Here is a 22,991-nt window from a genome sequence, read left to right as displayed (position 1 = left end):
ATTTCACCCATATACAGAAAACAAAACAAAAAAAAAGATATTTTGTTACATAATAAAAATACAACACCACAGATTTACATGCGAGCACAATTACATCGTAGAACATTGAAATAGTTTGAAAAATTATTGATAGGATTTTTGTTTGGGATCTGGAGACTGATTTTGCAGCTGTTTCTGAACAGAATATATAAAAAAAATTAAATATACGATGCAATAGAAGGTTCACACGCTGCAGGTAAACAGTGGGTGAATATTTCTGCTCACAATGGTGCCACGCTGCTTGCGAATACATCGTGCTGTGTCCCATCTGCTCCATGTTTTATTTTTAGTGGCGTGGAATTGTCCTTGTACCCGAGTGACAGTGATAACTCATGTAACCCCTGTTCCTGTTTGTGTGAAATCAGTTATTTTTAGATGGCCATATATATTATTTTTCTTTCCACTGGCCCTCTGAATGGAAATGTCAAATCAAGGCTAAAGTCTGTGCCTACCTGTCCTGCACACCGTGCCATTCATCTCATGGATGGCAAATGAAGGGGCTTAGTTTATCAATATATTGTCCCCTTTGCAGCCAAAGAGGCCTCTGACAAATATGGAGTTAAATGACATTTTGCCCCTTTCAACTGTGCAGTTCCACCTCAGAATCAACAATTTTAGTATTGTTCACGCTATTTTTCAATCTTTTCATTGTAACTACAGGGTATTTTTTTTATCATCTTTGCCTTAGCGCTTTCATCAGGGGGGAGGGGGGTGGGCAACTCCAGTCCTCAAGGGCCACCAACAGGTCAGATTTTCAGGATATCCCTGCTTCAGCACAGGTGGCTCAATCAGTGGCTCAGTTTAAGACTGAGCCACCTGTGCTGACTGAAAACCTGACCTGTTAATCGCCCTTAAGGACTGGAGTTGGCCCGGTCTTTCATGATACAGTGCAAGTTTCCATGAATTAATTCATTTCACAGGACCCGCCGAAACATATTCATCTTTCACAGGGCGTTAAAAAAAAAAATGAAAGTGTCGGTTCCAAGGTTATGGAATGTTTCCAGGGACGTCAGCAACTTGCACACGTTGTTTAAAAAGAATATTTATTGTTGCCTGCTATATCTGACTGCCCCTGAGTCACTCATTCTGGATTCGACATACAGTAAAGCAGGGGGTCTCAAACGCAGTCCTCAAGGGCCACCAACAGGCCAGGTTTTATGCATATCCCTGCTTCAGCACAGGTGGCTAATCAGTGGCTCAGTCGAAGCCTGAGCCTCTGATTGAGCCACCTGTGCTGAAGCAGGGATGGATTGAGCTACCTGCACTGAAGCAGGGATATCCATAAAACCTGGCCTGTTGTTGGGCCCTCGAGGACCGAGTTTGAGACCCCCTGCACTAAAGGAACATGGATTCATATGTCACTATGTATTCACGTGACGAGCTTGTCACATTGAAGCCAGGACATTTCATGTCAGTCGGAATAGAGCAGCAGGCAGTGGTAGAAACATTGAATTCTGAGACCCCCTTGTGCACACACTGAACTCAATCAGGGCTTTTTTTCCAGCCGGACTCGTGGAATCTCATTAAACCACTGCAGACTGTGCCGATTGTGTGCAGCGTCTGTGTGTGTGTGTGTGTGTGTGTCTGTGTGTGTGTGTACGCACGAACAACCAGGGGACTTGAAAGTGTACAGTGGGACATCAGGAACCACATCAGCCGTCTGACTTTGTAAAGCGCTTTTCATCTCCCAGACCGTGGCTCTCCGCGGCAGAACAATGAGCTGAAAGAAGTCAGTGAAATGCCGGTCACAAGCCCTGGCCTCAGCCGCATTCACCAGGCTCAGCCTCGGAGGGGTGAGAGATCCCACTCGGGAAGAGAATTGCTGACATTTTCCGGGTGTGCTGACCTCAGCCCACACTGAGCATGGCAAATGCGTTGAGTACAAACGGATATGTATGTGCCCAGCATTGCATGCTTGCAAACCGGCTATTTCCAACAGTGAAAAGCCCCTCTGTTACCCCCCCTCATTAAAACCTCAGTGCAAAATATAAGTTTCTTTTAGAAACGACAGCAAAAGCAAAAAAAAAAAGACACAGCACTACTCCCAGCAGATGAATAATCAAAAAAAGGAGAACGTCCCCAAAAGTGGAAAAAAAAAACTCATTTATTATATATTTATTATTTCTTTTAGAAACGGCCTTTACCTTTGCTTCTGCATCACCATGAAACCCCCTGTGCCTGACAAATATTCATACACAGTCCAATTCTTTTCTCTCTGGGCCGCAAAGGGTTAAGTTGCGTTTCTTTTGATCCCTCCGGCCTGATGGCGCTCGGAGAGCTGATTAAATTACAGTAACACGGCTTTGCTATTAAGTGTGAATATGAAAATGTGCTCCAGATAGCAAAAAAATGCAGGCCGCAGTGTACTTCCATCAAAAGTTCTTTTCAGCGGCTCCGGAGAAGAGCTTGTTAAGGAGACGACTCAGAAGAAAGTCTGAGACGGAGATTACACAACGGCACTGGGATCGGGTGCAAATCCAGTGTTACAGGAAAGCTGCTTGCACTCGGAGTTCCTTTTAATTGTTCGATTGTCCGCGCAACAACGCAGAATACAACAGGTCGCCCGCTCTCCCTCACTGGGCACAGGAAAATAGGGATACATTAAAAACTCTTGTAGCGATGTATATCTTTATGTATGTAGCGCTATCTGGGTACGCAGCGAGTCACAGCAGTAATACACGTGGCATAATATTATAACATATAATGGGAATAAGCGCTTCAGACATAGAACAATAGGAAAAAGGAGTCCCTGCCCGGAAGAGCTTACAATCTAAGTGGTAAGTGGGGAGGACTTACAGAGACAGGAGGGTGTTCTGGTAAGTGTGTCGGCAAGGGGTGAAGGTCAGTGTACATGAGATGTATAGTATCAGTGAGCGGAGCTACCCATGTGTTTTGATAAAGAGGTGGGTTTTAAGAAAGGTCCTATAGGTGAAGAGAAAAGTGATAACTTTTCTATAGCACGCTGATTATTTGTCAAGTCAGTCATCTAAGTTCAAGCTGCTGTCATTATTTATTAATAAAATGTTTTACCAGGATGTTATAGAGTAAGAGTGACCACTCGTTGTATGTCCTGGGCTATTATAATGACGGTACCTGGTTAGATTAAATGAACAGAGGTTGTACATTCAATTTACAGACATTTCATGGACAGCTAGAGATAATATATGTTATGGGCGTATGAACCAGATTAAAATGTGAGACAGCTGACGTCTTGAAATTACTTAAACTGGAGGTGGTTTTGAAAGTCTGGTAGATTGTTCCAATTCTGAGGTGCACGGTAACAGAATGAGGAGCGGCAAGATTTCTTGTTGAACCTTCGGACCGTGAATAGTCTTTTGGAGTCAGATGTCAGGTGATGAGTGCTGTCTGTGGTAGGGGTGAGGAGCTTGTTGAGATAGGTGGGTAGCTTTCCCAGAAAGTATTTGAAGGCAAGGCAGGAAAATGCTTCTTTGCGTCTGGACTCAAGAGATGGCCAATCTAGTTCTTGGACCATTTCGCGGTGGTGTGTTGTAGTTACATTGTAGGACGAAGCAGCATATTGAGATGTAGAGGGTGTCTAGTTTGCTAAGGTGACTTATGGATGCTGTACCATATACTATGTCCTCATAGTCTATAATTGGCATTATCATCTGCTGTGTGATACGCTTTCTCACCAGCAGGCTTAGGGAGGATTTGATAGAGTACACCGAGTTTGGTACAGGTTTTGGATGTCAGAGTATCAATATGCAACCCAAATGTTAAGGGGGAGTCAAGCTATATGCCCAGATACTTAAAACTAGTGGCAGGGGCTAGCATGGTGCTAGAGTTGGTTCTGATTTGTAGCTCTGTCGTTGGCAGCTGTATAAATGTACCCTTAGTCCTAAATACTATCATTACAGTTCTGTCTGTGTTTAAAAATAGTTTGTTTTGAGACATCCGGTATTCAAGTCTTGAAAAATGAGATTGAAGTACGTGTCCAAGGTCGGAGAGGTTAGGGCTGTGTGCATATAAGATTGTGTCATCCACATACATGTGTATTGAAGATCCCTTACAAACTGTAGATGATAGGTAAGAGTGAAACCAGTTTTAAAGCATGTTCCCCTATTCCAGAGCGCTGACACCTGTTTAACAAGATAACATGAACAGTATCAAAAGCCTTTGCAAAATCTAGGAATATTGCACCAGAAAGTGGTCCCAGTTCCGTTCCACACTGGATCTCATTGCAAACCTTTTTAAGATACAGTAGTTTCTGTGGAGTGTTTTGGGTGAAAGCCAGATTGGAGTTGACTAAGGAGATTTGTCTTGGTATACTGTAGTAATGGCTTAATTGGGAGTGTACACATTTTCCCATGACTTTGGATAGTATTGGGAGAAGAGATAGTGGTCTGTAGTTGGAGACAATGTTTCTGTCCCCACTTTTGAATAGTGGGACAACTCTGGCTGTTTTCCAGGTCTGTGGGATATGGCCTGAAGACAAAATATAGTTTATTAGGTGCTTGTATTGGCTACCAAGTAAAATAGAGGTGTTAATAAGCTAACCTCAAATATAGGAGATAAGCAACATTTGGGAAAGGGATCAGATAAGGATGACTCAAGAGGCAACATTCATTTGTACTACAGTATATGAAACTTCAACTGTCAATAGCTACATTTAAAACAGTCAGATTAAGTCACTTTCTTCACCAAATAATTAGCCGAAGGTTCCGAGCTTCAACCAATAAGAGTCAGGCAGTGGAGAACTCCTCTGATCTCACACACTGGTAGGGACAGGTACCATCGGTACACCTGGTTTTAATAGGGACAGGAGATAAATAATAGGTAAAATACCTGTTAAATAGCTGCAGCTGGAGGGTATGATGTAAAGAGAGTTTATTTATTAGGGGTGGCCAACCTCAGGCCACAAGAGCCACCAAGTGGTCAAGTCTTAAGGATATCCCTGCTCAGTGGCGTAACTACAATTTATGGGCGCCCCAACAAAAAAAAGGGCCTCCCAAATAAAGAAGGCAAAATAATTCTAGAGTTTCCACTGGGGCCCCCTCTCTCTCTTACACTGCCCCCCCACCGCCCACCTCTGACAGCTCCTCGTTCTCTTCCGCCCTTCTATTTCTCTCCCCCTCACATTCAATCCTGTCCCCCTCTAATCATTTTACCTGTTGTGTGCCGGGGGGGACGTCTGAGTCTGGTCCTGTGTCAGTGAAGCTGTGGCTACGCGGGGCGGATACGGGAGTTGGGCCGACAGGTACATCAGCAGAGGGGGGCGGGGGGAGGGGTGATCATTGGTGTGAGGCCAGGCCTCGCACTCCCGCAGCAAACAGAGGCCCCGCTTGCTCGGCAAGCCGGACGCGGAAGTTGGGCCTGACCTGCGGCCGGGCCCTGCATCCAGCGCTGGCCGGCCGCTCTCCCGTGTCGCGGTATTTAGCAGCAACACAGTTACGCTACTGTCCCGGTTTAGTCACCTATGCTAAAGCTGGGGTATCCATAAAACCTGACCTGGGGGGGAGGGGGGGGGTTCTTGAGGACTGAGTTTGGTCACCCCTGAAATCTCCCGGCTGCAGAACTAGGGCAAAGTCTGTGCAAAAGAATTGTACCCCAATTTATCAAAGGAAAAACTCCCATTACTTTCACCGGCACCCCTTTTCTGTGAAGACTATGGCTCTGTTTTTTTTGCAGCCGAGTAACTCAGTATGTACACGGGAGTCTTGTTTATTTATATGCACGACACATACGTGCCAACTAACTCCAGATCAAGAACGTGATGCTGATCCAGACCTGGTTTTGCATTCCTATTTACTGCTCGGTTCCAGCTCTGATAACAACGGTCATTTTCTGTTAACATGGAGTCAGTTGGAAGTATGCAAGCATTTTAAGAATAAAGATTAAGGTCACGATTAAAGTGGCCACGCGTGCGAAACATGCGCTGTGGCTGAAGGATATCGGGAGGCGTGGCGGGGTTCGTGGCCCGCGATGTCACGTGAGAGGTTGGCCCTCGTTGGCTGAACCCCCGCACGTGACCCGGCCAGCGCGCGGCAAAGACAAATGTGTTTTTTTTTCTGGCCCGAGATTCGCGGTCGCGCGGTCGCGCTTGGTCGCGCGTTCTATGGCCTGCCACATAGAGGTACGGCCTATTTGTTTGCGGCGCACGATGACGCCCTTGGAGACACCTCACGTACCCCCTGTTGGGACTCACTGATCTACGGCATGGAAGAATTTGGTTGAACATGTTTGGCCGGAATCGGCTTTCAAACAAGTCTCTTAAAAACACCCTGTCTGCTTTTCAGTAAAAGGAGAGAAGACGTGGGTTCTAGTTAAACAACGTGGACAAGCGTATGTGGCTTGTTCCCTCCCTGTCTGTAAAGTTTGATAGAAGCTTTGATAGACTAGCCCTGTTATAAATGCCTTGCAGCCCCTTCATTTAGTAACCCAAACCCACCCCGTCTTGTCATGTTAGAAAGTGACATGTGTTTGCTTTGGCCCAGCGAGAGGCAGAGCACGGCTTGTAGGTAGGAACTGTACGTATTTGGCCTGGCTTTGGATTCTGTTTTTGCCTTTCATCAAATTAGTTCAGCTGTATGAAATAAAATGCAGGGGTGGTGGACGGGGGGGATCCTTTGGGGAGAACCCTGCAGCTTTTCCAAAGGCAATTTTTTTTTAAATTTATAATATTAACAACAGTTTGGCAAAAATATGTAGATATGGAATGTACTAATAGAACAAGCAGAGACTTCTTTCATTAGAGAGATTATACAGAGTGGCCATCGTATAGATCAGGGGTGAGCAACTTCAGTCCTCAAGGGCCACCAACAGGTCAGGTTTTCAGGCTATCCAAGCTTCAGCACAGGTAGATTGAGCCAACTGTGCTGAAGCAGGGATAGCTTGATAACCTGACCCGTTGGTGGCCATTGAGGACTGGAGTTCCCCATCTCTGTAGATCTAATGCGATCTTTGGCGCTATGAGTGGACTATAATGTGACAAACTGATTTGGGACGTTCTTCAACTGAGCAATGCGTTGCCTGGCTCTGGCAGTGCAGAGGTTAATGGCAAGGTAATCATCCTTGTAATAATTTGGGACGACAATGGCGCCATATACGCTCCAATTTAACGAATAAAATGGATATGTTTGATAACCTTAATTGATGCCATCAAAAAAAGAAGAAAAAGACAGATAAATATTTTTTAATTGATTGCTGAAAGCTGAAATACTTGTAACCTGACGTGAGTGTCTCTGCTCCTTATCTCTCTCTTATCAGTCCCTTTACCTCACAGGTACTCTGACACAGATTGCATGGGCACAAAATCTGATTAGAAACCCAAGGAAAATGGCCCGCCTTTCAAACCTGATTTTAAAATCCTTATACTAATCTGTTCCTGTCACGCCTCACTCACCTTGCCAAATCCTATAACACGTACTGCATAGGAATGGTCCGGAGCAGTTATACCGGCAATTCTGTTTGCTCGGGGGCCCCACAGCATAGGGGGGCACCACGCATGCCCACCATTCTAAGTCTAGCTAAGAGGGCTCGCTCTCCCCCCGCCGCGGCGCCCGGCACCCCGGCTCGCTCTCCCCCCGCCCGGCACCCCGGCTCGCTCTCCCCCCGCCCGGCACCCCGGCTCGCTCTCCCCCCGCCCGGCACCCCGGCTCGCTCTCCCCCCGCCCGGCACCCCGGCTCGCTCTCCCCCCGCCCGGCACCCCGGCTCGCTCTCCCCCGCCCGGAAATGGAACCCCCGCTCGCGTCACAGCCGCTCGCAGCCTAGCTGTGCAGCACTTTCGGTGCCTGCTGCTGCTAGTGAGCGCGTGGGAGGCTGGTGAGTGATTGTGTAGGCCGGGCCCGTGCACTGCTTGCCCGGGGGCCCCTAATGTTGTTAGGATGGCCCTGGACTGTGGCCGTTCTGGCAGCACAAGGGTTAAAACAAATGTTGGACAGCTGGGATTACACCTTTAAATGTCGCAAAACAGAAATCGCAAGCTCTCTGTTACCCTCTGTCTCTTACTCTCTCCCACTCTTACCCTCTTTCTCTCTCTTCCTCTCTCTCTCTCTCTCTCTCTCTCTCACCCTCTCTCTCTCTCTCTCTCTCTCTCTCTCTTACCATCTCTCTCACTCTTACCTTCTAACTCTCACTCTTACCCTCTCTCTCTTTCACCCTTGCCCTATCTCTCTAACTCTTACCCACTCTCCCACACTCCAACCCTCTCTCTCACACTCTTACCCTCTCTCTCACACTCTTACCCTCTCTCTCTTACCCTCTCTCTTACTCTCTCTCTCTTACTCTTACCCTCTATTACTCTCTTACTCTTTCCTTCTCTCTCTCACTCTTACCCCTCTCACCCTCTCTCTCTCACACTCTTACCCTCTCTCTCTTTCTCCCTCTCTACCTCTCCATAGAGCTAGCACACACACACACGCACACGCACACGCGCGCACACACACACACACACACACACACACACTCTGTATTTATAAACACAGGGCTAGCACTCATAAACATTACAGTAGCCGGCGTTCAGGTCCCTTTTGAAAAGATCATTTTCAAAGCGCCTTAAAATTAGGCCCATGGTGCATATTTTCATATTTCTTTTTCACACTGAGTGCTTTTCTCCTGGAGTACATTGAGTTTTTCCCACATAATAAAGCCCCCTCTTCAACCCTCCCACAGCCCTCCCGAGGTTACCGACTCAGGCCTCAAACCGTGGATATCAAATAGCCCATCCCACCTCCCTACCACGTAGTGACTGCCAACACAGGTGTACCTTTTCTCCTGTCAAAATCCCGACCTTGTACGGCACATCGTGAGCCGAGGCCATCCCCGGTGGAGCCGAAATGAAATCATTTCCCGGTCACCGGGGGAATAGAGAAAAGAGTGAAATTTGTACTTACATTTTTTTTTTACTTCTGTAAAAGTAGCTGCCCCCCCTCCACAATGAATGACTCATTGACTAGTTGTTTTTAAATGTCTTAAGAGCTATTTTCGTAACCCTAGTGAAATCAAAGAGAAATGTGTTGAAATCCCCATTAAGATATATTTTACACGGCTTAATTCAAGAACACCGTTGTTCTGCATAAAAGCTGATTTTTTTGGACTTCATTTCGAATCCTTAAAAAGTCTGTACGAGGATATTCTGTTTCAGGGAAGATTTAGAAAAATATTCTTTTTTTTTTTTTTTCCACTAAAGTTTTTTCGTTTTTTTCATTTTTTTTCTTTGAACCTGATTGAAATGAAGTTGCAGAAGTTGGGAAATGCCTGGCAGCACAGGCTCTGCCATCCAGAGTAACAAAAACATATCACCAAAACTGTCAATTACAAACCCCTTCGCTTCCAGGAGGACCAACATACCATCCATCTTCACCTATTTGGGAGGTACAGTGCTGTATATATTGTTTATGGCCTGTACCTATTAAAGTCCGCAGTGATTGCCATTTTTGGGGGAATTTAATTGGGTTTAATCACTTTAAGAAATCTCTTTTTTGCCCTTTGCAAACCTGGTTTTTATTCCTAAAATCTGATGCTCCGTTCACCAGCAACAAAGTTCTTCTTTACAATAAAGGCACGATACAGAAGCACTCAAAGCGCAAAACCTCCACTGGTTTTATTGAAGGTGATCACACGGGGAATCTGGAGGCAGGAACTCCCAGGATGATTTACAAAGAGAGAAGAAGAAAATATAGTGCAACACAGTTTAATAAACATAAAATAGAGCAAAGAAGCTCAGGCCACTCACATACTGTAGATGTAAATTAGGCGATTTGACCACTCTGGGTCCTGCAGTGATATACAGCTGTTCAACTGGAACGGATGGTGTCTGTGTATGTAGTCCAACGCTTCCTTGCGCTGCCTACTACCGGGTTCGGGTGGCGGGTGACGTCATCAACCTCGACGGCCAATAGGAATCCACCAATTTCCCTCCTGAATAATGATCTTCAACTATATAGCAAGATCCTGGCTAACAGGCTAAATCCAATATTACCTAGGTTAATAAATCTGGACCAAGTGGGGTTTGTCTCGGGGCGTCAAGCCTCGGACAATACCCGCAAAATAATCAATATAATTGATCATGTACACCTCACAGGCACCAAGGCAATGCTACTGAGCTTAGATGCAGAGAAGGCATTTGATAGAATTGATTGGCTATTTCTCAATACCACAATGGAAAAATTTGGCTTTAACGAATCCTATTTAACAGGGGTCCGCGCCATATACCAAAATCTATCGGCCCTCGTAAGATTGCCAGGTGGGAACACCGAAAGATTCCAAATCAAAAATGGTACGAGACAGGGATGCCCACTATCCCCCCTCCTCTTTGCTCTCACTATCGAGCCTCTGGCATCAAAAATACGAAACAATATAAATATCCAAGGCATAGAAATAGGAAAAACAAATTACAAGATCTCGGTTTTTGCGGACGATATTATCTTGTCATTATCCAGACCCCAAACTTCCCTTCCTAACCTTCAAAGGGAACTAGGTTTCGGCAAAATATCTGGATACAAGATAAATAGTGACAAATCTGAAGCCCTTAACCTGAGTCTTTCAGAATCAGAAGTGAAATTGCTCAAATTGAACTTTAGTTATAGATGGAGTTCTTCATACATTAAATATTTGGGAGTGAATGTATCAAAGAACTACCAATCCTTATATCAGTATAACTACCCGGCTCTGTTTGGCAAAATCAAGAGAGACCTGGATAAATGGGAAGGTTACCAGATTTCTTGGATCGGAAGAATAATCTCGATAAAGATGAACATACTCCCTAGACTATTATATTTTTTTCAAACTCTCCCGGTCCACGTTCCTGTTTCTGAACTAAAGAACATCCAAAACAGATTCTTCAATTTCATTTGGCAGGGCAAAAGACCCAGGATAGCCAGGTCGGTACTGTTGGCATCTAGAGCGAGGGGCGGTATGGGTGTCCCAGACATCTCCAAATATTACCAGGCAGCCCAACTCCATTAATTGGTAATCAGATTATTTTTTTTTCCTATTTCTATGCCTTGGATATTTATATTGTTTCATATTTTTGATGCCAGAGGCTCGATAGTGAGAGCAAAGAGGAGGGGGGATAGTGGCCATCCCTGTCTCGTACCATTTTTGATTTGGAATCTTTCGGTGCTCCCACCTGGCAATCTTACGAGGGCCGATAGATTTTGGTATAGGGTGCGGACCCCTTTTATATAGGATTCGTTAAAGCCAAATTTTTCCATTGTGGTATTGAGAAATAGCCAATCAATTCTATCAAATGCCTTCTCTGCATCTAAGCTCAGTAGCATTGCCTTGGTGCCTGTGAGGTGTACATGATCAATTATATTGATTATTTTGCGGGTATTGTCTGAGGCTTGACGCCCCGAGACAAACCCCACTTGGTCCAGATTTATTAACCTAGGTAATATTGGATTTAGCCTGTTAGCCAGGATCTTGCTATATAGTTTAAGATCGTTATTCAGGAGGGAAATTGGTCTATAACTCCCACATTGCATAGGGTCTTTCCCTTCCTTATGTATAATAGCAATGTTTGCCAGTGACATTGACGAGGGAATTGGGTTTCCCTCCATGAATGAGTTAAACATATTCAGTAGGTGTGTGGACAGTATGGGTAAAAACTTCTTATAATAGGCATTAGTGAACCCGTCGGGGCCGGGGGCTTTGGAGGTTTTCAGTGTTTTCACCACTGCTGTCAACTCTGCTTTTGAGATTTTGGAGTTAAGGGCGGAGTTTTCTTCGTCTGTTAGTGTGGGAAGGTTGCAGTCATCAAGGTAGTTTGTGATTACCTCTAATCTATCGGGCTCTGAATCGTTACTCTGTGTCCTTAGATTATATAATTTGGTGTAGAACTCCAGGGGTGGGCAACTCAAGGACCACCAACAGGTCAGGTGTTAGGGATATCCCTGCTTCAGCACAGTGGCTCAGACTGAGAAACTGATTGAGCCCCCTGTGCTGGAGCAGGGATATCCCTAACACCTGACCTGTTGGTGGTCCTGGAGTTGCCCACCCCTGGATTCATTTTCATGTGCCTAATGTTGTGTGGGGCTCTAGGCACGTAAAAAATTACATTCGAATGGAAACGTGCTAATATTTATCATTGATTCTCCACTAATGTTAAAAAATCAATCAGACCCAACAAAAGTGAGTTAACATGTTTTTACTTAGGTGAAATCAATATTTTCATCCTGATGGCTATTTCTGTGTGAACTCCTGTTATCATTTTTGGTTAGGGTTGCCAGGTGACTTCTCCAAAAAATACTGGACACTATGGTGAAAGTTGCAATGTGGTTGAACCCCCCCCCCCCCCCTCTCACCGCTCAATGCTGTTTCCTCCTCTCCTTGGCCCCACCCCTAGGCTCCTGACACCTCCTCCTGATTGGCTGCTGCCGGGTAATGCAGCCAATCAGAATGGAGGAAGCTGCCCAGCCCCCTAACAACAGCCCTGCTCAGGGAAATCCCGCCCCCCCTCACCCCCAAGTCGGTCGGGTCACCATGTCCAGAGTGGTAATACCAGACACATACACGTCCAGTATTACTGTACCTCTAATTTTTTTTACTGGACAGTGTACAAATAAAGGGCAGTCCGGTTAAATACAGGACACCTGGTAACCCCATGTTTGGTACATTGGTCCCTAGCTGTATACGGGTTAACATAAATGTTTTTTGTTATACAAGCAGGGCTATTTTTGTGGGTTGAACTCAGGGGAACCCGAGTCCTGGATCCTTATTTAGGAAGCAACAAGAAACTCCATAAACTAAATGTAAACAGTGTTAGGATTAGGGCTGAATACTTAAGTGTCAGAAAGATAAGAGATATGCTTTTTCGCCCCCTGTATTTGAAGGCTGAATTATTTATAGTCATTTAGAAATTATCTTTTTTTCTGTATCTTTTCCCCTGCAAATAAACCATCTGTCAGAAAATACCAATGCTATATAGACTATAATAATTGGCTGGTCATGCGATTCCTGTCTAATAATTGCATTTTTAGCAGCACCAGCATTCCCCATGTCCATCCCATAGCCATCTCCTGCAGAGATGCTTCACCCATCGTCCCTTATAGTAAGTATCACTCATTGCTGTTGTTATCACTGCCCTTGCATTGGGGCCAAATGACCTTGACATGAGCGGAGACTGAATGCAAATTGTGCAACTTTGACCTTGGTGGCCCATCTGGCAGCAGAGGAGTTACTCAGATGCACCAGTTTATAATGGAAGAAAACTACAAAACGGAGCATGCTGGGAGATGACCTGCTGTCTCCCCGGAAGCAGTGTGACTGCCAAGAAGTTACAGTGTTGCTGAGCAGTCGCGTGGGCTTGTCTGTTGATTTCCTGCTGCAGGTAGATAAAGGATACTTGTGAGTCTTGTAATAACAACTTCAGGAAGTGCCCAGAATCCCATGTCATATCCTGTGTGTGACAGTGAGTGACAGTGACACAGGGAAGGACAGAGAGAAGGAGCAGATAGGACAGAGATTGAGGACAGGGAAGGGCAGAGACTAACAGGGAATGGCAGAGACTGGGACAGGGAACAGTGACACAGGGAAGGGAAGAGACGGGGACAGTGACACAGGGAAGGGCAGATACTGGGGACAGTGACACGGGGAAGGGAAGAGACTGGGGACAGTGACAAAGGGAAGGGCAGATACTGGGGACAGTGACACGGAAGGACAGAGACTGGGGACAGTGACACGGGGAAGGACAGAGACTGGGGACAGTGACACGGGAAAGGACAGAGACTGGGGACAGTGACACAGGGAAGGGAAGAGACTGGGGACAGTGACACAGGGAAAGGCAGAGACTGGGGACAGTGACACAGGGAAGGGAAGAGACTGGGGACAGCGACACGGGGAAGGGCAGATACTGAGAACAGTGACACAGGGAAGGACAGAGACTGGGGACAGTGACACAGGGAAGGGCAGATACTGGGGACAGTGACACAGGGAAGGACAGAGACTGGGTACAGTGACACAGGGAAGGGAAGAGACTGGGGACAGTGACACAGGGAAAGGCAGATACTGGGGACAGTGACACAGGGAAGGGAAGAGACTGGGGACAGCGACACGGGGAAGGGCAGATACTGGGGACAGTGACACAGGGAAGGGAAGAGACTGGGGACAGTGACACGGGGAAGGGCAGATACTGGGGACAGTGACACGGGGAAGGGAAGAGACTGGGGACAGTGACACAGTGAAGGGTGGAGACAGTGACAAAAGAAGGACAGAGACGGGACAGTGACACAGGGCAGGACAGAGTCTGGGGACAGTGACACGGAAAATGACAGACACAGGGGACAGTGACACAGGGAAGGACTGACACAGGGGACATCCAGATACTTGAGAAGGAGCAGAGGGTACAGAGACCCAAGCCCCAGACTGTCACAGGAGCCAACAACGGTTGGCGACTATAATGCAGTGTTGGTACTACACGGGGTGAATGTGTTTATCTTCCATCCTCTAATATGGATAAATATTTTACCAGGAACAAAAATACATTGAGATGTGCATCTTGTTTTCATGTGTGTCCTGGGTACAAAATAAACGAATCTAGGATGTAATAAATGATTCTCATGATGCAGCGCTTAGCTGCCCCTTTCCCCTGCAAAACCTTCTCTTCGCTCCTCAATTAAAAAAAGCAAGTTTTAATGTATTTATAGCAAACTGCATTGTAGCAGCTTTTTACATGATCTGTTACAAACCTAATCTTGCGTGAGATGTTTTAACGGGCAGTCATGGTAATTTAGGCACTGTACTTACCTCTACACGGCATTACACTTTTTTAACTTGATTTTAATATCTACAAATCGTCTCTGCTTGCCAATTTCATGTGGTGAAATTTGGAAGGTTATTAAACAATTATTTATCTGCTTCCTGTAGTCTAGGGGACAGGTATTCAAACCATTACAGGGAGTCCTCGTTATCCAACGTTTCACTTTACAACGAATGGCATATCCAACACTTTACAACGCAACTCTATGGGCCGTTTGTCGACGCCGGAATGTGTTATCCAACGCTCACTGCCACTGATTAACATGGGACTCACTTTACAACGGTTTCACTATCCAACGCTACTCCCAGAACGGATTCCGTTGGATAACTGAGGACTGCCTGTAATCAAGTCAGTCCAGTTTATAATGGAGAGATCAAAATAAATTAGCGAATGGTTCTAGCGCAGCAGAAACCATCGAGACACTCTTGCAATGCCCTGGGATACAGGTTAAGCTCCATACAGGCTTCTACGTCATTGGGTTACACACGACCGGTTGCCTTGGGCTTATCAATAACTAAACTGACCCATTTTAACTCTGACAGAATGTCTAATGAACAAGAATGTTACATGTTAGTATTACATGCAATAATGACAGCAGCAAGACAGTCTGCTCCAAATACTACATTCCTCTGGTTTCAAATGAGCTGGGATGAGTTATGCATTGAAATGAGTGATACCTGACTTGTCATGTAGGTTAGTGGGGCTTAAGGTGAAACGTGGCTTTGCAATATGCACATCGCCCTTCACCCCTAAGGGAGTTACATTTATTTATTTTCCCAGTGCCTTATTGAACCAGTTTGGCCCTTAAGCGAGCGTTTGTTTAGTTTGCTTGCGCTCAAAACCACCACAGTGCAGCATGTGCTCTTGTATGTCATATATTCGTGAGGTGTGTACTTTGTGAAAGCCAAAACTCACACCCACCTACTTGTTCTCCAAACTTGAGAAGAATGTTCTGATACTAAAAACATTGTAGATATTAATAGTCCCTTTAGGGTAGCATGTCTAAATGAAGTTTCCCACAAGCTGTAATTGCTAGCATATTTCATTTCTCAATCCTAGCAGGCTTATAAAAATACATGAATAGTGGTGGTTGTATTAAGTAGCTGGTTATATATGGATTAACACGCTCTCCTACAAGGCAGTACACAATGCATGTATGTTTTGCAACACGCGTGGTAGAGGTTGAGGCAAGACAAATAAGTTGCAAGGCTTGGGTATCTCCTGATGGGCTGAGACAGCATTTTTTGGTGGTTGTCATTCCCATCCTAGATTATTGCTGACCCTGGGTTTCTAATAATGCAAAGAACGTCCACCAGTCACATGTTGTACGGTGGGCGGAAACCATTGGGAGTTGTATTTCCAGCTGTAGCACAGACCAATACTCATAACTGGAACCATATCGGCCAGTTCTTCACATTTCTGTTATTAAATGTGTCTGCAAGCCTCAGACTTCCTCATGGGACAGAGCAGAACTCTCCGGCACAGAATGGGGCGCGGGCAGCCAAGGTTGCAAAATATATCCGGCGTGGCAGTTGGTAAGAGTGTTGTGCAATCCTCACCAACTTACGGAAACCACTGTGAAGCTCTATTAAAGAAAGAACGCCAATCTACCTCATTTCAACTGTAATGATATATGAAGGCAGAAGCCAGCAAGACACGTCTGGTGTTTTTTTTCTTCATTCGTCTGCCCTTAAACACGAAACACTAGGGGATTTATTCATTAAACTGTGACCGTGCAGATCGGGGCCGATCGTACGGAAACTTCCATTGACTTTGGTGGGAGTTTCCGCGCAGTAGCACACCAGACATCACCCTTGCCGTTTAATTAATAACCCCCTAGAAAATTAGCTTTCTTCTTATATTAGGGGTGTTGGATTCTTTTATAGAAAATCAATAGGCTTCTATAATGGTATTTAATAGGACACATCAGGAAGCATAAACTTCCTACGCATGGAATTCCTTAAGGCGGTGGTGTCCAACTCCAGTCCTAAAGTACCCCCAACCGGTCAGGTTTTAAGGATATCTCTGCTTCAGCACAGGTGGCACAATCAGTTTGCTCAGTCATTTTGATTGAGCCATATGTGCTGAAGCAGGGATATTATTAAAACCTGACCTGTTGGGGTTGAGAACTGTAGTTGTGAATCGCTGCCTTAATGTGATGATACGCATTATAATGTTACATTTTGAGACTGGTTTTTCAAACCCTGCATGTGCTTTGGTATGTTGGTCTCCGGGGAATGAGTGTTTTAGCCGGGACCTCTAGAAACTGCAATAATTGACGTCAAATTTCCACCCCATCTCTGGGATAATTTGATTTGAGCAACAACATATGTAAAACGTATATTCGGAACAAGTGTCAAAAAGAGCAATTCAATTCAGCATCACGATTTCATTGCCAAGGAATTGATGACTCCAAACTCCAACTTAAGTCAACAAGAGTTTCCATGATATAGTGCCCTGATTGACACTATAACAATTCAATGAAGAACAGCATACGTGTTACACTTGTTTGCGATCTTCCACAATGGCCTTTATAGATTTGAATTAAATAGGTCTTCTAAATGTCATTGTTCTAGTCATGGACTTGTTTTTATTCCCTTTAGGGTTTGCCAGAAATCTGAGGATGAATAGAAACGAGCCCTCGGTTGCAGTTATTGGTGGAGGAATCTCAGGCTTGGTTTGCGCAGCAAGGCTATCCCAGCTGGGACTGGCTAACACCAAAGTCTTTGACACTGGGAAACGTGCCCCAGGAGGCCGGTGTAGTAGCAGGTACATTAATATCTGTGGTGAAGTGCACATATTTGACCATGCCGTCCAGTTCTTCACCGTGAGCGACCCCAGGTTTGCCAAGATTGTATCATTTTTACACACCAAGAAGGCAGTGAAAGTTTGGTCTGGGAAGATAGTTAAACTTAAAAAGGGAACGGAACCGAATGAAGTGCAGGACCTGCAGGCTTTTATTGGGACACGAGGAATGCAGTCAATACCCGAATGTCTTTCGAGCCTTGTCCAACTGGAGGGAAATGTGTGGATCAACAACGTACATTGGGACTCAGTTATCAAGAAGTGGAAGGTCGATGACCATGGCTGGTTTGATTATTTAGTAGTGGCCCACAATGGAAAATGTGCAGACAGGCTCATGGCTGACTCTGGTGTGCCACAAATCCACAATCTTCTGAGGGTTAAGTTTGGTCCAGTGTTATCGCCCAAGACTAGCGTCATGCAGCTGTGTTCACTTTGGGTGTTGTTAGTAGCCTTTCCCAATAAGATTGAACTTGGCTATGATGGTGCATTTGTGGAGCACCCCAATGTATCTTGGATTGGAAATAACACCGACAAATACAGTGCCGAAAACAACCTGCACTGCTGGACTGTTATTAGTACAAAGAATTTTGGTGCTACCCATAAGGTACCTCAAGAACATATACCACCTTCTAAAGAGAAGGAAGTGACCCATTTGTTGTTGGATGGTTTAGCCGAGGTAACTGGCTTGGATCGAAAAACTGTAACGCCTAGTTTTACCAAAGTGCAGTTGTGGGGGGCAGCAAACCCGCTGAATGCACTGAAGGGAGAGGAATGTGCTTTCAAGGCAAGTCACAATGTAGGTATTTGTGGAGACTGGTTAGTTAGTCCGTGTATAGAGGGGGCAGCTTTGAGTGGCCTGGCTCTGGCTGAAGTCATCGACAAGCACGTGAAAGGTGAAAGAACAGACGTTGGTTTGCAAAGCGGTTTAGCTCCTCTGGAGACTGAAGCTATTGGTTCATTTCCTGCAAACAAAAGTTTGATCTTTAAACCTGCAACGCAATATTAGTAAGGTTGCCCTCGCTGATAAATAAAACCATATATGTAACAATAACATATGACTGCTAATTTTAAAATATATCAACAATGCATACATAAAGTGTTGAGAGCACATGCAAAATCCTGACATGGATTCAAAATGGTTTTGTTTGCTTCAGATGAAACAATGTTCCGAATTCTGCCACCTTTTTTATTTTATTTATTTTTTATAGGGTGGGTAGAACTTGTAAAATGTCCTTGGTTAGGAGCACTACTGATACTGATGTATACAACGGCTACGGGTCGACGACCAGCAAAACCCCGGTGGGATCCGCGTATGAAATGAATCACAAAAAATGTTGGCACTTACAAGGTCTTTAAAGCAGCAGTCTAAGCTGCCGTTTTTAAAAAAAAAATTATTTCCTTTTAATATGTGCATCAATACAATTCACCCAATGATAAGTAATTAGCTAAGTTGCCAATCAATCCATTCTCCTGTGATCGATCGGCAAAGATTCGGCTCGGGGGTTCACTAAATGGCCGTCAGTGTAGCAGAAGAGGACCAAAGATGCAAAGTTCTGTGAGGAAGATCATGTGACCAGGCCGTCACTAGATACAATTGGTGCACTGCTAGAGAGTGCAGGGGTCAAAAATAGGTGTGCCAGAGCCTGTTTCAGAAGAGGAAGGAGATGTGACTTTGTGAATGGTTGCTATAGAAACAAAAAATGCTTGTTACTTCTAAAATGTCATTTAGAGTTGTTTTTTATTTTTTTAAATGCCACAAGTATTTTCTCAAAGTATATAACTGATTTTTATTTTTTTTAAATACACATGTAGGATATTGCTTAGACTGCAGCTTTAGGTAAAGAAGAATTTAAATTTATTACAGTTAATAAAAATCTTTACTTTAAGACCTTGTGAGTGCCAACATTTTTGTCATTCATAGAACTTGTAAAAATCATTTGCTAAATGTTTTCAGAGTGGATTTACCTTTTTTAAAAGATTATATTTTAATTCACTTCTCTTACTGAGCAATATAATCTTTCACAGCTTGGTTTCCATCATCTCTGCTCTCCTGTAGCTCTGCTAAACCCGAGAGGATTTTCTCCGCGTCTTTAAGAGTTACCCAGGTCTAATCTGATGGTTTCGGTGTTCCTATTTTAAAACATACTTGATTCCCAAGGTCTGGTTTAATAGAAGAATTTGCCCTGTATCCATCTGCGCAGAAAATATAGAGCAGGACACGGGGAAAGGTAATCTTATGTGATTCTTCGTAACAGCATGAAATCTCACACTGCTTCAATTTCTTTGCGTACAGCGTCCGTCATACTAAGAAAACAAAATACAGAACTGAAGACACCAGCACCGGTGTTTCCCTTTTATTTGTAAATTCCAAAGACGTGTGGTACAGGAAATAGTGCGTAGTTTGACATCAGAACATTAAACAGAGGGAATGACACCATGCCGTGTGTAATGTAGAATGGGAGATAAAGCTCTGGGCAATCCACGTAATAAAGTGAATAGGAAGCTAGCAGGGGCACGCCGGCATGTCACTACCCAGAATCCTTGTCGGCAACTTAACCACTGTGAAACGGGGTGCATGAGGCAGGATAGGGGACCGGTGGAAGACATGCAAACACTTGAGGGGTTATTCAATGTTTGTTGTACATAGTAATAATAAATCAAAGCATCCTGGGATATGTCATTGACTACATTTAAGCACCCTGAATTCGAATTCTTCAAGTGACGTTAACGTAGTTGTGAATAGCAATTGTATTCAAGAATATTTCTTTCTTATATTTGAATTACTATGTTGTCTTTTTTCATTTAGATGTTATTCGCTACAATTATTAAAAGAAGAAATCCTTTAAAAAAAACAAAAAGTCATTAGTGGACGCACTATATACGTTTTGTACCTACACATTATACATATATGAGGCTATGAACGTATATTCCACCTGAGCCACAAACCAGATGCTCTTTTCAATTAGTATATGACAGTGCTGAGAATTAGTGTTTAAACTAATAGCGACTGTCTTATAAATGAAGGTTCTAGGCACGGACAGAACGGCTTAAGTCTCCAACGTGTAACCGTGGATTGTAAAGCACCAGATATTATGAACATGCTCTCCATACAGAGCTGTTACCAGGCCGAGGAATGACAATTCTGCATTCAGCATGTGTGTGAGGTCTAGTATCTACAGGTACTCTGCACCAGCCACGAGGAGAGACTTTGTAATCAAGCCAGGTCCCAGATGAAAACATTGTGGCCAGATGTTATCAGCAAGCTAACAGGAAATGCTTTGATGGACTGTCTCATGTGAGATTAAATGTGGTTCTCTTTGATGATATTAGATATTTGCTCCTTTTTCTGTTAGTTATTTGGGTTTTCCCATATCAGATCTGTGTTTATCAACCTGTCTTAACCCTTTCACTGCCTGATTGGCAAGCAATGTATTGTTCTGACAAGAAAGAGCTTAAGTTGCCTGGTACAGAGTATGCAAATGGATTTTACAGTTCGGTTCACCTGGGTGGCTGTACTAGCCGATGTGTATCGTTTTTTTATAGATTTTATATTAGTATTTGTTATCTGCACAGTACTTTAAATGGGTGAATGTGGTTGGGATTCCATTGGCGGCTTGTATCTTTGGCATCAACATTTTAAATAAAACACCATTTAAGGTAGATGTGTATTGAAGTTGTAAAATGATTTTGTACAGCACTGCCAGAGCTATATAAAAATAAATTACTATTATTATTAATATTAGTAGCAACAGGACGCCAGAGCCAAGGTAAGGAGGGGTGGGAGGGGGGGGGGGGGCAAGGAGAGGGGACAGCCAGCAGGTGGAAAAGATTGTGCTCCTCTGGTCTATAGCATGGGGATGCGTGATTTGATGCATGAATCCAGAAGTGCCCTAATAACTTTAGGGGAAAAATAAGTGCAAGAACAAAACATATGTACTTCACACACGTTTGTTAAAAGTTCACTTAAATGCTCATGTTTTGACGAAGATTACTGTGTGGTTAGGTTTTTTTTTGTGTTTTGAAGATCTTATTTACATTTGCAAAGTGAATTAACTGTCGTGGTCCAACAACTGTTGTAGAAAACGGTTATTAACAAGCAAATGGATTTTTTTGTGTGTCAGTAGAAAACTCAGATACATAGATATAACTTTGCCACATGATTCTACAACAAGTGTTATGCAAAATAACATCAACTATCAACTCTTACCTCTTGTTAAATTGCCCTAATAAAATACTTTTTGAACCGCCGTTGCAGTAAAGGATTGCAGGGAAGAGATTGAAATGGCATGTTTTAGGTTTATTGAAACCAGTCCATGCTCTTACGGTGAGCATAATATTTTGAATACTGTCCATAGGTGAAACACCAGGAAAAGGAATAAATCCGGTCATAAAAAGCATCCCGTCACGTTCTATGTACCGATCAGTGTTCAGCTGTGGAACAACACCTCCATCATAAAAAACATGTATCTTTGTCAGAGCTGCTCTCCAAGGTACGTACGTCTTCAAGGGCAACCAACAGGTTGGGTATTCATGTGGACTCCTCGAGGGTGGAATTTGGGGAGTCCTTCTCTACGGTGTGTCTCCGTTTTTAAAATTTAGTCTGGAGTGTGCACCTAAATAGCTCAACCCAACTACTAAGTCATGTGAGTACAGACATTGACCGAGAACAATGACACTGAGTGTGAAGCAGGGGAGCCTGGTTCAATTCCCGGTGTCGGCGCCTTGTGACATTGGGCAAGTCACTTTATCTCCCTGTGCCTCAGCCACCAAAATCATAGGGGTGCACAAACTTTTTCTCTGGTAAATAAGTATGTATGTATGTATGACAAAAAAAGGGACGAGAGAGAGAGAGACCGACCATGCAGCAGAACAGCAAAGAAAGACAGCACTCAGAAGCAAGTCAGCAAAATAATGTATTGAAAGAGACACAAAATAATTTTTTTGCGTACATTATTTATGGGACAAGCACCAGGCCTTTCTGGATATCTACTTTGCTTGCTACTTTTTCACACACACACACACACATGCACACGCACACGCACACACACACACACACACGTACAAAAGTTCCCAATTGAGGCAAATGTGAAAATGATTTGATATAAAATATATATATACTAGCTGAGAGACCCAGCGTTGCCCGTGAGTTCAATTTCCCGCTAGGAGGGGGGGGGGCAGTGGACAGGAGGGGGGGGCAGTGGACAGGAGGGGGGGGGGGACAGTGGACAGGAGGGGGGGACAGTGGACAGGAGGGGGGGACAGTGGACAGGAGGGGGGGTTGCTTAAAATTTCTGTGTCCCTCCTCTCCACTCCCCCTGTATGTTTCTCTGCTCCCCCCTCTCTCTCCACTCCTCTCCCCCCCCCCCATGTGCAGCTCTGGTCCCTACCCTACAGTGTCCCACACACACACACACACAGTGTCCCACA

The 22,991-nt window shown here is 44.4% G+C and overlaps 1 protein-coding gene across 3 annotated transcripts; it reads left to right on the top strand.

Moving 5' to 3' along the window:
* The first annotated feature begins 13,204 nt into the window (after positions 1-13,204).
* On the top strand, positions 13,205-20,664 carry LOC142468236 (renalase-like). Of its 3 annotated transcripts, XR_012788604.1 has the most exons (3): positions 13,205-13,331; positions 17,363-19,792; positions 20,589-20,664. XR_012788604.1 is itself a non-coding variant. In XM_075574551.1 (2 exons), the coding sequence occupies exon 2, from the start codon at positions 17,383-17,385 to the stop codon at positions 18,568-18,570; it is 1,188 nt and encodes a 395-aa protein (XP_075430666.1). In that variant the 5' UTR covers positions 13,205-13,331; positions 17,363-17,382; the 3' UTR covers positions 18,571-20,664. The 3 variants fall into 3 exon arrangements, 2 of the variants coding, with proteins under 2 accessions (XP_075430666.1, XP_075430667.1); XM_075574551.1 differs by having other exon boundaries at positions 17,363-20,664; XM_075574552.1 differs by having other exon boundaries at positions 13,277-13,348; positions 17,363-20,664.
* Positions 20,665-22,991: the final 2,327 nt, after the last annotated feature.

The sequence above is a fragment of the Ascaphus truei genome, chromosome 17 (assembly GCF_040206685.1).
Source record: "Ascaphus truei isolate aAscTru1 chromosome 17, aAscTru1.hap1, whole genome shotgun sequence".
NCBI lineage: Eukaryota > Metazoa > Chordata > Amphibia > Anura > Ascaphidae > Ascaphus > Ascaphus truei.
Note: the sequence above shows the minus strand (reverse complement) of the source record. Positions and strands in the feature narration are given on the sequence as shown.